Source organism: Carcharhinus amblyrhynchos, chromosome 1 (assembly GCF_965287045.1).
Source record: "Carcharhinus amblyrhynchos chromosome 1, sCarAmb.v2.hapA, whole genome shotgun sequence".
NCBI classification, from domain to species: Eukaryota; Metazoa; Chordata; class Chondrichthyes; order Carcharhiniformes; family Carcharhinidae; genus Carcharhinus; species Carcharhinus amblyrhynchos.
In genome coordinates, this window is record NC_137324.1 from 165,475,987 (window position 1) to 165,493,497 (window position 17,511).

General features: G+C 42.1%; 1 protein-coding gene across 2 annotated transcripts in view; it reads left to right on the top strand.

Moving 5' to 3' along the window:
• The first annotated feature begins 2,135 nt into the window (after positions 1–2,135).
• The window catches only part of pigg (phosphatidylinositol glycan anchor biosynthesis class G (EMM blood group)), a 37,185-nt gene continuing 21,809 nt past the window's right edge, over positions 2,136–17,511 (top strand). For both annotated transcript variants that reach the window (XM_080194955.1, XM_080194963.1), the window contains exons 1-5: positions 2,136–2,312; positions 5,140–5,345; positions 7,753–7,962; positions 11,038–11,226; positions 11,775–11,913. In XM_080194955.1, coding sequence (XP_080051081.1) covers positions 2,159–2,312; positions 5,140–5,345; positions 7,753–7,962; positions 11,038–11,226; positions 11,775–11,913 — 898 coding nt within the window. In that variant the 5' untranslated portion in view covers positions 2,136–2,158. The remainder of the gene's footprint in view (positions 2,313–5,139; positions 5,346–7,752; positions 7,963–11,037; positions 11,227–11,774; positions 11,914–17,511) is intronic.

Genomic DNA, 17,511 nt, shown 5'->3' on the forward strand with positions numbered 1-17,511 from the left:
GATGGGAAAATGGAGTTGACATGGTGGCACAGTGGTTAGCACTGCTATCTCACAGTGCCAGGGATCTGGTTCAACTCCCGGCTTGAGTCACTGTCCGTGTGGAGTTTGCATGTTCTGTCCATGTTTGTGTGGGGTTCCTCCAGGTGCTCTGCTTTCCTCCCAGAGTGAAAGATGTGCTGGTTAGGTGGATTGGCCGTGCGAAACTCTCCCTCAATGCACCTGAACCGATGCAGGAGTGTGGTGACCAGGAGATTTTCACAGTAACTTCACCGCAGTGTTAACATAAGTCTACTTGAGATATTAATAAATAAATGTTATGATTGTTTTGAATGGCACAACAGGTTTGATGGGCTATATGATCCACTCCTGTTCTAATTTTTTGTGATCTTGTGATCTCTCAGGTAAAAGATTCCATAGCACTATTTAAAAGGAGAGCAGAGAATTTATCCCCAGCATCCTGGACAATATTTATCCCTCATTCAACATCAACGGAACAGATTATCTGGTCATTACCACATTGCCATTCATGGGAGCTGGCTGTGTACAAATTGCCTGTTGCATTTTCTACATTATAATGGTACATTATTATCTGTAAAGCGCTTCAGGGACACTAAAATAAAGTAAAATACTTCGGATGCCACAATCTGAAGTGAAAACAGAAAATGCTGCAAAATGTAGAACATAGAACCCTACAGTGCAGAAACAGGCCCTTCAACCCATTGAGTCTGCACCAGCCACGATCCCACCCAGGCCCTATCCCCATGCGTTTTACCCACTAATCCCTCTAACCTACACATCCCTGGTCACTAAGGGGCAATTTTTTAGCATGGCCAATCAACCTATCCCGCACATCTTTGGACTGTGGGAAGAAACCGGAGCACCCAGAGGAAACCCACGCGGACACGAGGAGAATGTGCAAACTCCACACAGACAGTGACCTGAGCCAGGAATCGAACCCAGGTCCCTGGAGCTATGAAGCAGCAGTGCTAACCACTATGCTACTGTGCTGCCCAAGGTTTGGCTCGAAATGTTGGCTCTATTCTCTCTCCACAGATGCTGTCAGACCTGCAGAGATTTTCCAGCATTGTTGGTTTTCACTTCAGGGAAACTGTTGGTTGTGAAAGGTGCTGTATAAAAGCAACTATTTCTTTTGTCAGATCTACTTTACACCTGCTCCCTGTGTCTGCATGGATTTCGTCTGGGTGCTCTGGTTTCCTCCCACATTCCAAAGATGCGCAGGTTAGGTTGATTGGCCATGCCAAATTGCTCCTTAGTGTCAGGGGGACTAGCAGAGACATGGGATTATGGGGAGAGGGCCTGAGTGGGAGTGTTGTCAGTGCAGATTGGCCTCCCTCTGCACTGTAGGGAATCTATAGAATTATAGAATCCCTACAGTACAGAAAGAGGCCATTCAGCCCATTGCGCCCGCACCAACAACAATCCCATCCAGGCTCTATCCCAGGAACTCCACATATTTGCCCTGCTAATCCCCCTGACACTAAGGGGTAATTTATCATGGTCAGTCAACCTAACCTGCACATCTTTGGAATATGGGAGGAAACCGGGGCACCCAGAGGAAACCCACACATATGGAGAATGTGGGGAGAATGTGCAAACTCTACACAGACAGTGACGGAGGCGGGAATTGAACCCGGTCCCTAGGTCTATTAGGCAGCAGTACTAAGCACTGTGCCACCATGTAGTGATCTATCTATGACTCTACTGTTTTTGGATTGATTCCCAAAGTAGTTTCTTCCAGTGGATTATTGCTTATTGAGACTTTTTTTTGCTTATGTTTCAGCGTGCTTGCTCTTTATAACTTTGTGAGTGTAACATTTAGTTTTTGAGTATAACGGTTGGAGTATAACATTTTGAGTGTTACCAAAATAAAGTTTGTTTAATTTGTTAGTGTTTGTTCATTCATTCAATTCCATACTCCAGGACCCGAGTCACTGGCCCCACCCACAATGACTGACCCCGCCCACAACATTTGGCCCCCGCCCCCAGTCACTGGCCCGCTCCCAGCAGCCGGCCCAGTCCCCAGCCGCTGGCCCCGCCCACAACGACGGGCCCCGCCCCCCCGCCTCCAGCAGTTGGCCCCGCCCCCAGCGTCGCGCCTGCGCAGTGCGGCCAGGCTGGGCCAGGCCAAGTTGAGACGATGCGGCTCCGTTCCTCGCTGTTTGCCTGCTGCGGCCTCCTGCTGCTGGTGGCGGGCATGGCCATGTTCCTGAGGGGCTTCTTCCCCGCTCCTGTCAGATCATTCGGCTCGCTGAAAGCCAGGGTGACCGAGATCCCGGCAGAGCCTGTGCCAGGTAACCGGGGGGGGGGGCGTGCCCCGGGTCGGGATTGTGTTCCGCATTCACCTCCTTCCCCGCCCCCCCCCCCCCGCAGCCAGGAGCAGGAAACACCGGCTGACAATCCAGTGCCCTGCCCGTGGCAACGAGACCCCGGCCAGTGGTGACCAGTGACAGTATCAGTGGTGGCTGTTGTCTGCCCAGTGGCGGTGCAGTGGCAATCAGTCACCTGCCAGTGACAGCCAGTGCCCTGCCAGTGGTGACTGGTGGTGGTATCAGTGGTGACCATTGTCCGGCAAGTGGCAACCAGTGCCTTACCAGTGACGGCCAGTGGTGGTATCGTTGGTGACCAGTGTCTAGCCAGTGGCGACCAGTGCCTTGCCAGTGGCTGTGTCAGTGGTGACCAGTGCCCTGCCAGTAGCCACCAGTGTACTGTCTGTGCATTGCAGCGTGATGTGGAGATGCCAGTGTTGGACTGGGGTAAACACACTAAGGAGTCTGACAACACCAGGTTTAAGTCCAATCGATTTATAAACTCACAAGCTTTTGAGGTTCCCCTCTTCGTCAGAACTCTCCATTCACCTGACGAAGAGGGGAACCTCGAAAGCTTGTGATTACTATCAGATAAATCGGTTGGACTTAAATGTGGTGTTGTCAGACTTCTTACTGTATTGCAGTGTGGCCAGTGCCCTGCAGTGCAACCAATATTTTGCCAGTGCCTTGAAGTGTGGCTAGAGCCCTGCCAGTGCCATGCAGTGTGGTCAGTGTTCTGCCATCACCATTACCAGTGGTGGCTATTGCCCTACCAGTGTGGCCAATGTCCTTCAGTGCAGCTAATACCCTACAGGTCTGCTGGTGCCCTGTATGACCCTGCTGACTCTATCATTCCTATGTTATGTAGTGTTGCTTTCCATTAACATAAGAACAGACACTGCACTTCTGGCTTTGGACTGATTCCTGTGTAACTCTTCATACATAGCTACTATTTATTAGGCTCAAATTGGCCTGGGCTGAGTGGTTGAGTGTGGTTTGGCATGGTTGGCATTTGAGGGGTTCAAAGGGGATGTGGGAATCTTTGTCTTCAGAGGGTAGCTCATTGATGTTAAAGACTTGGGGTTGTAAGTAGGAAAGGGACACACCTTTCTACTTCTGCACAGTTCCAGAAACGTTTGCTGCATTCGTTATTCTTGACAGATGCAAAACGTGTTCCTTCTGCATGTTTGATGGGCAGCAGAACAGAAATAAATTGTGTTTATGTAGCTTCTTTCATAACCTGTAATTCAAGGGGAAAGCATTGATTTTCACCAGAGCTGAAGGATGCATTTGCAGGTGGCAGTAAACGTTAAATAAACATGGCATAGCAACAATGAGATTTGAAGGCTAGTCTTCCTGTTAATTAGTCTTCCTGTTCTTCATCCTACTTCTTACTCTGTAAAAGAAATTAACACTGTCCTTACATTTTATCATGATTCAACAGCTGAGTCTAAGTCTAACTGGCTTAAAATTGAGAGGTTGAGTAAAGTGCTGTTCAGTTGTATGAAGTGCTGATTGATGAGCGTCAAGATTAGATTGCAGATAAGTAGCAGCGACTGATATTTTATACACATCATATATAAACATTCCAATGTATTGTTCAGCTTCTCTGAGCTTTCGAAATATCACATTTTAAGCCAAAAAGCTGCTCAATGGTTTAAAGATCTGGTAAGTAGAAACATAGACACAGAATCCCATAGAAGCCCATCAAGCCTGCACAGACAAGAGTTCCACTCAGGTCCTATCCCCATAACCACGTATTTACTCTGCTAATCCCCCTGACACTAAGGGGCAATTTAGCATGGACAATCAATCTAACCCACACATCTTTGGACTGAGGGAAGAAACCGGAGCACCCTGAGGAAACCCATGCAGACATGGGGAGAATGTGCAAACTCCACACAGACAGTTCCTGGGGCTCGAATTGAACCCGGATCCCTGGTGCTGTGAAGCAGCAGTGCTAATCACTGCCAAACTGTGCCACCCTGTTCAAAATTTCTTTTATTTTTATTTGACTTAATGGATATGCTTTTTTTTCCATTTTAAATTCTACATTTGCTGCCATTTTAAGTTTTCCAACTGGTTTACAAACTCTTCCGTTTTGTAATTTGAAATTTAGATAGAGGAAAGACGATTTTAGCAAGCACCTTTAGGGAATCCTTCAAAACTGGGCCTTAGGAATGGAGAAAAGGGGTTCTAAAGCCAGTCAGTGTAGCAGTGATAACTTCACTGTATAGGCCAGTCAGCTGGACATCACTGGTAAGAGTGGATGACATCCTGAAGGAATTGATTACGAATTAGAAAAATACTGAACCACAAGAAAGTCAGTGTATCTTCGTGGAACAGTAATGATGCTTGATTAAGCTCTTACAACTGTAGTCTGCACAGTAAGAAGTCTCACAACACCAGGTTAAAGTCTAACAGGTTTATTTGGAAACACAAGCTTTCAGAGCGCCACTCCTTCATCAGGTGAATGCCTGATGAAGAAGCAATGCTCCGAATTCTTGTGATTCCAAATAAACCTGTTGGACTTTAACCTGGTGTTGTAAGACTTTTTACTATGCCCACCCCAGTCCAACGCCGGCATCTCCACATCCACTGTACTCTGAAGGGACCTCAGGCATGTGATCTATATCATCAAGCTTTATACGGAGTAACTGCGCAGTGGCCATAAAAGGACAGTCGCAGTTAGTTGCTAGATATATTGTGCTGCAGATACCAAAGTACATGTGAACAATGCTGGAGAGATCCGTTCATTGTTCAGTAAATGATCAAAATGTGAATAAAGTGTCTACTCGTTCTTTTGACTTAGGCCTCACATCGAACTGGACAAAGCCTCCATCTCCATTGTTTGGCAGGGTTGTTGTTATGTTGGTGGACGCTTTGAGGGAAGATTTTGTATTTGGACCAAAAGGAAGACAATTTATGCCATATACACGACATCTAGTTGAACAAGGTTCCTCTCACAGCTTTATTGCTAAAGCTTGGCCCCCTACAGTCACAATGCCCAGAATTAAGGTAAGGCTTCAAAAGACCCATCATATAATGAAAAGGTTACCATTATGTTGGGACTTTTGAAAAACAATTATTCTATTAGTTTTACTTATGGCCTTATCATTTGTAGTGCTGCTTTTACTGTCTTGTGAATCTGATGTCAAATCTCTCTTATTTTACATTACTTTGTTTCCCCCGATTAAAAGTCCAATTTGTTTTATTAACCAAACTCCAATTTACTGATCTATTTTTCTGTAATTCTATTTGTCACTATTTTTGCCCATTTCATTATGATAGTTTCTTGCTTAATGCAGTAGTTACATTCCTGAAAAGTGTAGCTTCAAATTAAACAACATGAAGCCAATCTAATATTTCCATTACAAGCAGCTTTAGTAAAGTTGGATTTTGTAGGAGCCTTTGGGTCAGAATAAAAATTGTAAGCTCTGCGTTCTGTAAGTTTGAACACTAGATTGTTGCATTATTATATTCATAAATGAAATGGCGTTTAAAACAAAATAAGTTTTAAGTTTATTTTATTAGTGTTTCAAGTGGGCTTATATTAACACTGCAATGAAGTTACTGTGAAAATCCCTTAGCCGCCACACTCCGGTGCCTGTTCGGGTACACTGAGGGAGAATTTAGCATGGCCAATGCACCTAACTGGCACATCTTTCAGACCCTGGGGGGAAACTGGAGCACCCGGAAGAAACTCACGCAGACGAGACAAGAACATGCAAACTCCACACAGACAGTGACCCAAGCTGGGAGTTGAACCCAGGTCCTTGGCGCTGTTGGCTGATCACCACTTTCCATTCCTGACCCCTCGCTGTGATCGGTGAGCCAAGGGTCGGCCAGTGGGAGGGTTGTTGAGCTCCAAAATGGTGCCGATTGGATCACGCAACCCTATCTCACACCTGCCGTGAAACAATGTTAACGTGAATCCACAAGGCTAAATGTGAATACCAGCCCCAATAAAGATATAAAGTTAATCAAAATGACTTAAAATCATGCAACTTCAAGCAATGACTTGCTATATCTTGCCACTATCTCCTTGCAACTTTCTTTAAAGAGTGTGCTCTGTTACTTCCTCCAAGACTTGTCTTTTACAAATTCATGTTGGCTGTTGTTTCAGCTGAGTATTAATTGTATCATGTATTACAGCCTTTGGAAGCTTACCAATGCTTGGGCTTGCTGACTGTTATATAAATGATTGGTTTATTCATCTCTTTCTTTTTGGATATAGGTATTAGAGTGACAACTGGCCAGTCCTTTGTTACATCTTTGACGTTGAAGATTCTGGTTCAAGTCTTTGTTTTCATTTTAACTTGTCTCAGCATTATAAATCATGTGGTAATAGGGCCTGATACATTTTGTGTTCCACTAATTTTTTTGTGTATTAGTTTCTTATCTAAAATCCTATCTAATTGCTCCACAGCTTGCTCTTGTACCCTTTTCTTATCACTGTTGCACGAAATATGATTGAAAGTGCTCACTTAGCATCTCTGCCATTAACCCATCCTCCTTAATAGGACTTCCTTTATCATCCCTACTTGGCCGTATCTTCACCTTACTATTCTTCCTTTCATATGCTAATAAAATCCTTTATTTCTTCATTTTTGCAGTTGGTCTATTTTGTATCCACCCTAAAGCTAGTAATTTTTGCTTCCCTTCCATATTTTTCATGTTCCACTCCATTTTCATATGTATTATTAACTGTACAATTGTTAAACGTTTTTTTAATGTCCAATTTTAACCTTAATCTTTCTAGTTAACCAGGAAGTTTTTGTATACTGAAGTTTTCTAAGCGGTCCGGGATGTCCCCATCTGTCATTTATACGTTGCTGGCAGATAGCGTGAATTACAATGATTTGATACAACCAGTAATAACATAGAAATCCTTCAGTTTACAAGCTGACCTTACTTGTGTAAAAGCAGCCTATACATGAATACTTACAAGAATACACACTATGCGTGGTGAGAAATTTGAGGCTTGTTGATTGTCCTTTTCCTGCTTCCAAATGGAGATATAGGAGGTTCTTTTTATGTAAGAAAAAAACTTATGTTCAGAGAATTTCCATTTTTAGCACTGAAAAGACCTATGCGAGGAGATAAATACCACACTTTAGATATGAGTTGAAAATTGGCTATCTGTTCTTCAAGGCATAGCATTGAAAAAGGCCTTGGACTTAGTAGCCTCTCGAGCTTTCAGCTGGGAATAATGTGGGGAGACCTAACTCTTACAAAGAAGTGAGGGGGCTATTTGAGAAACTCGTATACTTGAGGGAATGAGTTTGAATGAAATTTAGGTAAATTGCTTTAGTTGTCAGTCTTTGATTATTTGAAATAATAGAATTTGAACAGTTTAGGACATACTTATGGAAATACTGGAGGTGTGCCAATTTTGATGTTTTAACTATCTGTGTGTGTTTAGGCTATGATGACTGGCAGGATTCCTGGATTTATTGATGTCATCATGAACCTAAATTCTCCGACCTTGCTGGAAGATAATCTGATCTGGCAGGCAAAATCTGCTGGAAAAAGAATCTTGTTCTACGGCGATGACACTTGGATTCGACTGTTTCCCAATCACTTTGTAGAATATGATGGGACTACCTCTTTCTTTGTGTCTGATTATACTGAGGTAAGTACATTTTTGACACATTTTGTGCTGTGCCCAATTTTATTGATTTTCCTCCTCACACTTAGTTTAGACATCAAGACCCAAATGTAACCAATTCAACTCATTGTGCAAAATACTTAGAGCAAGGAGCCAAAGGATAGTTTGGATGTGTGTTAAATAGATCAATAGGCCTAATCACAAAGACCTTTGGTCATAGTAGAACAAATTCCTATCGAAAGGAAAACAGAAAATGCTGAAAAATCTCAGTAGGTCTGACAACATCTGTGGGAAGAGAATAGAACCAATATTTCAAGACTGAATGACCTTTCATTATGGAGATGTTATCATCGCTCAGGAGAAGCCAAGGAAAGATGGTATTAGAAAACTGTTTCACTCTCTCCTCCCAATTCCCTCAATTTTTACTTTTCTACTTAGCCAAGGAACCTTTTGAATACTGAAGTTTAAAAATAAGTCCTAGGTCCTGTTATCTGTGATTTATCCATCGTATTAGAGAGGTGTTCCACTCTTTTTCTCCCAACTCCTTCAATTCTTATTTTGAAGTTTGAAGATTAGCGGTATATAAAACTAAAGTAAAAGTTTATTTATTAGTCACAAGTAAGGCTTACAGTAACACTGCAATGAAGTTACTGTGAAATTCCCTTAGTTGCCACAGTCTGGCACCTGTAATAACATTGGTGCACCTAACCAGCATGTCTTTCAGAGGAAACTGGAGCACCCGCAAGAAACCCATGCAGATACGAGGAGAATGTGCAAACTCCACACAGACAGTGACCCAAGCCAGGAATCGAACCCAGGTCCCTGGTGCTGTGAAGCAGTAGTGCTAACCACTGCTACCGTGCCGCCCCCTAAAAAACTAAATTTAAAAACTTAAATTGGAAAAAAAGTATTTTAAAGTTTGTAGTTATTTTATTTGTGTAAAAGCATCACTAAGAACTTGACCAGAATCTGAAATTTGATCACAGATCCATCCCATTTCTAACTGGTACAGCACTGAGTGTTGCATTTTTAGATGTGTTGTCTTTCAGGAGAGATGGTCAACCATGGCCCCTTCTGCCTGTCCAAATGCATATTGCACTAATTTAGAAACCAACAGAGGGTGACTAAAAATAAAGTGAGATAAATTGCTGTATGAGAGAAAACTAGAAAGAAATATAAACTTAGATAGTAAAACTTCTACAGGTCCATAAAGAGAAAGGTAGTAGCATAGTTAAAGTGAACATTAGTCCCTTAGAGGATGAGATTGGGGAATTAATTATGGGAAACCAAGAAATGGCAGAGACTTTGAGTATTCTGCATATGTCTTTACAGTAAAGGACACACAAAGCATTCTAAGAATAATAGAAAAGCAGGGAGGAGAAACTTAAAAATAAGAAAGGAGAAACTTAAAACTGAAATAATACGAGACAAAAAGTACCAGAAAAAGTAATGGGACCAAAGACTCTTGGCCTGATCCTCAGGTCTTATAGGAAGCAGCTGCAGAGATAGTGGAAGTTTTGATTGAAATCTCCAAAATTCCCTACGTTCTGGAAAGTTCCCAGCAGAGTGGCAAACCGCAAATGTAATGCCACAATTCAAGAATGGAGGGAACCTGAAAGCAGGAAACTATAGGCCAGTTAATTTAACGTGCTATTGGGAAAATGCTATAATCTGTTATTCAGGAGATATTGGAAGGACTTTTAGAAAATCATACAATCATGCAGAGTAAACATGATGTTTAACAAATTTATTAAGAGTTCTTTGAGGAGATAAGAAGCAGGGTGGATAAAGGGGAACAGTCGATTGATTTCCAAAAGACATTTAAGAAGGTGCTACATAAAAGGCTACTGCTGTTGTGAGGGATATAGGAACATGGATAGAAGATTGGTTAACTATCAGAAAACAAGAGAGTCAGGATAAATGGGTCATTTTAAGATTGGTGAGCTGTAACTCGTGGAATGCTGCTGGGATCAATGCCAGGACCTGAACTATTTATAATCTGTGTTAATGACTTGGGTGAAGGGACAGATTGTATTGTAGCCAATTTTATTAAAGGTGGGTAGAAAAGCAAATTGACACTGTCTACACTTCTCGTTGCCTCGGAAAAGCAGCCAGCATAATTAAGGACCCCAACCACCCTGGACATACTCTTCCATCAGGAAAAAAATACAAAAATCTGAGGACATGTACCAACCGACTCAAGAACAGCTTCTTCCCTGCTGTCATCCGACTTTTGAATGGACCTACCTCACATTAAGTTAATTTTTTTCTAGCCATGACTGTAACACTACATTCTGCACTGTCTCCTTTCCTTCTCTATGTACATTATGCTTTTTTTGTATAGTGCACAAGAAACAATACTTTCACTACTTACTAATACCCATGACAATAATAAATCAAATCAAATTAAAATTGTGAAGAGGAGAGACAGTCTGCAAAGGGATAGAGATAGGGGAAGAATTAGCAGATGGAGTATAATTTGGGAAATGTTAAGCTTTTTAGTTTAGCAGGAAGGATAGAAAAGCAGAATGTTATTTAAATTGAAGGAGACTGCAGAATGCTTTAGTACAGATAGACTGCGTGGTCTACTCCTATTTCTTATAACTGCATTTAGAAAATCCTAATTTATATTTGAGGAAGAATAGGAGATTGCCCTGAGCAACACTGATCTCTCAACAAATGCCACAAAAATAGTTTAATTTGTCATTCATCCCTTTGATCTTTGTTGGACATTGTGCAAATTGCCTGTACATTTGAGTACATGGCAGAGATTTGCACTTCTAATGTAATGCATTGGCTGTAAATCACTGAGACATTCTGAGGATGCAATAAGTGTATGAATGAAAGTTAACTCTGTTCATGTAAACTAGTTTATTTATTTCATTTGCTTGATGATTGTGTTCAAATTTTCAGTATCTGAAATTCCTTGTTGGCATAGATGTTTTCAACACAGAACAAATTTTGTAACTAAACTGCAGGTATCAATGAAAACGAACCTTTAAATAACAGTTAAAACAAAACACTACCTGCAGTAAGTTGTATTTGGAATTCATAGTCCTTGTTTTTTAAAATAAATGAATGTACATCTTTTCTAAACAGGTGGATGAAAATGTAACAAGGCACTTGGACACAGTATTAAAAAGAGATGACTGGGATTTACTAATCTTACACTACCTTGGATTAGATCATATTGGCCATTTGGCTGGACCAAATAGTCACCTGGTGGGACCAAAGCTTAATGAAATGGATAACATTGTTCAGAAGATTCATGCAGAACTATTGTCTAAGGTTTGTAGTGTATCTGTAGAAGTCTCACTGATGTTAAAATGACTAAAACCATTGGCCTTTATCTGCAAGGGGGTTTGAATTCAAAAGTGAGAAAGCGCTCCTTCAGTTGTATAGGATCTTGGTCAGAACCACTGTTTTATTTTGGATATCAACCATGATTGAAGATATACCAACTCTGGAGGAGATAAAGCACAGATTCACCAGAAAGATAGCAAGACTTATTGGGTTAAATTATGAAGCTTCTTAATGTATGCATTCTTTATTTTCCTCCCAGCTCTCGTTCTTTCTCTCCCTCTCACCAGTTCCCTTCTGGAGATCCTGCAGTCTTCACAAATCTGCTCTGTAATGGGCTTTCCTAATCTTTGATGTGAATCTGTAGTAAGAGATTATGCATTCATGAAGAAGTCAGTTGTGGAATATATTTCCACTTGAAAAGATTAGGAGCATTGCAATTAATTTTTCAATTAATTTGTATTTGAAATGAATTGCAAATTATACCCAGTGTATTGGTATTAATGCATGTGCTATTCTTGGCTGGCAACTTACAGGAAGGTGAAACGTCTCTGCCTAGTTTGTTGATATTGTGTGGAGATCATGGAATGTCAGATACAGGCAGTCATGGAGGATCTTCAAATCATGAAGTGAACACTCCATTGGTTTTGATCAGTCCAGCTTTCAGAAAGAAAGGTGAGGAACAGAAAGAAGCTTTGACCATTACAGCAATACTGTTTTAGTATGTTATGTGTTATTGTCGATCTTTAGTTGCTGAGCTTTCCAGTATTTCTCTTTTAGAATGAACTTTTTAAAACATCATTCAAGCTATTATTGTTCCTCAACATGGCTGAGATTGTAAATGAAAATAAAATATTTCAACAATAATTAGCAAGATTATCACCATTTCTTTACATTTAATTGTGTACTTTGTGGTTGATAGTTTTGCTAAGTAAAAATATGAATGATCTATCCTTGCATCCAGCCAGGAAAGCAGGGTGGCACGGTAGCACAGTGGTTAGCACTGCTGCCTCATACCGCCAGTGACTTGGGTTCGATTCCCGGCTTGTGTCACTGTCTGTGCAGAGTCTGCACATTCTCCCCATGTCTGCATGGGTTTTCTCTGGGTCTCTGATTTCCTCCCACAGTCTGAAAGATGTGCTGATTAGGTACATTGACCCAAATAGGTGCCAGAGTGTGGCGACTAGGGGAACTTCACAGTAACTTCATTGCAATGTTAATGTAAGCCTTACTTGTGACTAATACATAAAATTTAAATTTTAAGCATCACCTAATCTTAGCTCTTCCATTTTAGAGTTTAGAGTGGAGCTGTCAAGCTGAATTGAAGCCTGTTTTATACTGAGGACATATGCCTGTAGGACTATCTCAGTTCATGTTGTCTTAGACCATTTACATTTATGTAGGTTAAGAATAAACATTCAGCCCATGACTCTGCATTTCATTTGAACACAAGAGGCAAAAGCACTATTTTAATGCGCAACCAATCTTTGTCACTTTTTTAACCTTCCCCATTTTGACTATCTCCAGAATTATCCCTCCTGTTTAGTTATTTTCTTGCATTAGTACAGTAGTTATATTGACATGTGTACAGTGAAGAGAGTTTCTTTGAAGGAGACAGTGAGCATTATCTGTGTTACCTGTCCACATGGAGCAAGCACCTTATTTTTCTTCTGTGTTCCCCAATCATTTCGAGGGCAGCACGGTGGCATAGTGGTTAGCATCACTGCCTCACAGCATCAGGGACCTGGGTTCAATTCCAGCCTCGGATCACTGTCTGTGTGGAGTTTGCATGTTCTCCCCCTGTCTGCATGGGTTCCTCCTGGTGCTCCGGTTTCCTCCCACAGTCCAAAGATATGCAGGTTAGGTTGATTGCCCATGCTAAATTGACCCTTACTATCAGGGGATTAGCAGGGTAAATATGAGGGGTTATGTGAAAAAAGCCTGGGCGGGATTGTGGTTGGTGCAGACTCGATGGGCTGAATAGCCTCCTTCTGCACTGTAGGGTTTCTGTGATTCTATGTTTTTATGATTTTCCATTGAAATTAATACCTCCTGGATTCAAACCAAATGTAGAATGTTGGGATAAATGATTTCTCTCAAATTGCATAAACTGAAATAGTCAAGTCATCTTTAAACCCTGTATTGTATCCAGTTCATTCAGGTCCTTTGTAAGTCAAGCCTGATATCAAACCCATTTAAACAGTGAACGTAGTCGGAAAATAATTGATTGCAGCCATGTATACTACATTGTGCCTTTCTGATGATCTTAAAATAATTGTTTTGATTTGTGTTCAATTTGTCCTTTTTAGCCCAACTTATTTGCCAAGCATGATTTGATGCTCCTTCAGTAACCTCTTTTTGCTGATTTTCTTTGTTCTACATTTTACTAATGCACACATTTGGAATGGGGCTTGAAACTACTCCCTCCCATTCCAGAAGAGGGTGCAGCCAAGCAATGTTTTGTAGGGTTGAACTCACTGCATTGTTTAAATGTAAGAGTGTATAAATCCAGCAGAACATTGTAGGAAGGAAGTGTGGAAGCCACCTGCAATACAGCTTGCACTGCATTCTAGTCTTCTTCATTTGGCTAATCGGAACCAAGGTATCAGTAGTACAACAATGTTGGCTTTTGTGCCCCTAATTGTTGTGGAAATCGTTCTGTTAAAAGGTTTAGTCACCAGACTACTTTAATGAAATAAAGGCAGAACAAGTTTATTAAATTTTCAGGCAAACGATTGCTATAAACTCTAGTGACTCACGCGTGCTCTATATACTTCCTGTATTACGACTAGCTGGAGTACGCACAATGACCTCTTCTTTCAGCTTTTGGTCTTAAGGCTCTTTGTTTTTTTTCCCTTTCTGTCCCTTTGTCCCTTGTTTGTTCTTGTTTTGTTTTCTCAAATTCCCCACCGTGTGAATCTGAATCTGATCAGGAGGCCCTCATTTATCCTGGCTGTTATCGAATTAACCCGTCCCTTCTCCCCAATCACTTTTTGCCTCACGGTGATTATGCTCTCCTTGAACAAACAGAAAAAGTTTATGTGGCTATTCAAACTTACAAGTTTACATAACACCCTTTGTATTTACCACTGTATCTCATGGCTTTTACACTCCATTCTTTCTTGTCTCGTAGAGGTACATTCCAACCTTACACAAGCAGTTACTCACAGGCCGCCTTAAATGGCTTTTGTTCAGTAAGCAGCAAAACTAGAAATCAACACCCACTATCTTGGCTTATTCTCTACACTGTGCCCTACTTCTAAATTTCCTGCTTTATCATATTACCAACACAAGTCCTAAAAAAGTTAGATCTTAGTTTCTAATCACAAAGTTAGATTTTAACAATTTAGTATTCTGGTTGATCGCCTAATAAACTTACAATGAAAAACACAGAAAATTGGAAAGTATGCAAGCAGCCTCATTGAATTTTCATGTCATGGGTCAGGTGTAATAAAGGAAGTTTTCCCCATTTTGTGGGTCAGTTGATAAGAACATAAGAAAATAAGAAATAGGAGCAGGAGTAGGCCATCTAGCCCTTCGAGCCTGCCCCGCCATTCAATAAGATCATGGCTGATCTGTCGCTGCTCAGTTCCACTTTCCCGCCCTCTCCCCATAACCCTTAATCCCCTCTTTTATCAAAAACGCATCAACCCGCGTCTTAAAAATATTTAGCGAGGCAGCCTCCACCACTTCAACGGGCAGAGAATTCCAGAGATTCACCACCCTTTGAGTGAAGAAGTTCCTCCTCAACTCCGTTCTAAACCGCCCCCCTTTTATCTTGAGGCTGTGCCCCCTAGTCCTACTGTCTTTTTTGAGCGGGAAGAGTCTCTCCACCTCTATCCTATTCATCCCATTCATCATCTTATACGTCTCAATGAGATCTCCCCTCATTCTTCTAAACTCTAACGAGTACAAGCCCAGTTTATTCAGCCTTTCCTCATAGCTCAACCCCCTCAACTCCGGTATCAGCCTAGTAAACCTCCTCTGCACTCCCTCCAAGGCCAAAATATCTTTGCGCAGGTGCGGCACCCAAAACTGCACACAGTACTCCAGCTGCGGCCTCACCAGTGCCCTATACAGCTGCAGCAAGACCTCCCTACTTTTATATTCAATCCCCCTCGCTATGAAGGCCAGCATCCCATTCGCCTTCCTGACCACCTGCTGCACCTGCAAGCTGGGTTTTTGCGACTCATGCACAAGGACCCCGAGGTCCCTCTGCACCGTCGCCTGCTGCAGTTTTTCGCCCCGTAAGTAATAGTCCTTCCTACCATTCTTCCTACCAAAGTGGACCACCTCACACTTGCCAACATTAAATTCCATTTGCCATTTCCTGGCCCATTCGCCCAGCCTATCTAGATCCTTCTGCAGACTCTCCACACCCTCCGCACAATTTGCCGTTCCCCCAATCTTGGTGTCATCAGCAAATTTCGACACCCTACACTCGGTTCCCTCCTCCAGATCATCTATATAAATGGTAAAAAGCTGAGGCCCCAGCACCGACCCCTGGGGCACTCCACTAGTCACCATCCGCCAATCCGAATAGCACCCGTTGACCCCCACTCTCTGCCTCCTATTTGACAACCAATCCTCTATCCACGCTAACACCCTACCCCCAACTCCATGTCCCTTGACCTTCTGCAATAACCTCTTGTGAGGTACTTTGTCAAACGCCTTCTGAAAATCTAGAAAGACCACATCCACCGGCTCTCCTCTATCCACCGCCCTAGACACATCCTCATAGAACTCCAGTAAATTTGTCAGACACGACTTCCCTTTAATGAAACCGTGCTGCGTCTGCTCTATCAAGCAATTCCCTTCAAGATGCCTCGCAATTTCCTCCTTAATGACAGATTCTAACATTTTACTTACCACAGACGTTAAACTAACCGGCCTATAATTCCCCGCCTTTTGCCTGGCACCCTTCTTAAACAATGGCGTAACATTAGCTGTTTTCCAATCATCCGGCACTTCCGCGGAATCCAGCGACGTCTGGAAAATAACCACCAAGGCATCCACTATCACCTCCGCCATTTCTTTCAGAACCCTCGGATGCATTCCATCCGGTCCTGGGGACTTGTCCACATCAGCCCCTCCAGTCTGTCGAGCACCGCCTCTCTAGTAACAGTAATGTCATTAAGACCCTCCAGTCCTACCACCTTTCCATCGCTAACACCCGGCAAATTATTCACGTCCTCCTCCGTGAAGACTGAAACAAAAAAAGTTATTCAATACCTTAGCCATATCCCCATCCCCTACCACTAGGTCCCCTTTCTCATCCTCTAAAGGACCAACATTCACCCTAGCCAGCCTCTTCCTTTTTATATATTTATAAAAACTCTTGCTATCCTTTTTTGTATTAAGCGCTAGCCCAGCTTCATAGTTTCTCCTACCCTTCTTTATCAACTTCTTTGTCAATCTTTGTTGACATTTAAACCTCTCCCAATCCTCTTCTCGCCCACTACTCTTAGCTACTCTAAATTCCTCCGCTTTTAATTTAACACTTTCCTTCACCTCCTTCGTTATCCATGGCTTATTACCTCTCCTCCTACTATCCTTTTTGACCATTGGAATAAATTTCAGCTGAGCACCAAGAAAGATCTCCTTAAAGATCCTCCACTGCTCCTCAACAGACCCTCCCTCCAACGTGCTCCCCCAGTCCACATTCGCCAATTCTTCTCTCATCGTAACGTACTCCCCTCTATTCAAACAAAGGACACGTGTCCGGGAACCCACTTTCTCCTCCTCCATCTGCACCAGAAACTCCACCATACAATGATCACTCTCCCCAAGAGGATCCTTCACCACAAGGTCCCTAATTCTACCCGCCTCATTACATAGCACCAGATCCAAGATAGCTCGCTCCCTCGTCGGCTCCAAAGAAACTTCTTGCAAAAGATCTCTGCTTCCATGTTGTTTCATACTGGCACTGTTATGTTCCAACAGACGGGTATGGTATAACTCCATTAAGGAATGTTTCTTTAAATATCCTGTTTTATAACAATCTCGCTAATGATTCTGCCGATATCGTTTGGAAATGAACCAAAGCTTTAATTGAGGACACGTTATGTTGAATTATTGAAAAACACCACTGATTATTCCTCTTAAATCGTAAACCTAACTCATGAAGGATTCTATTACGTAGTTTTGCTGATCAGAGTTATAGAACAAAGAACGGTACAAGACAGGAAGGGGACTTTCGGCCTCTAAACCTGTGCTGATCATGATGCCTGCTTAAACTAAAACTATATCCACTTCCATAATCTTCCATTCTCA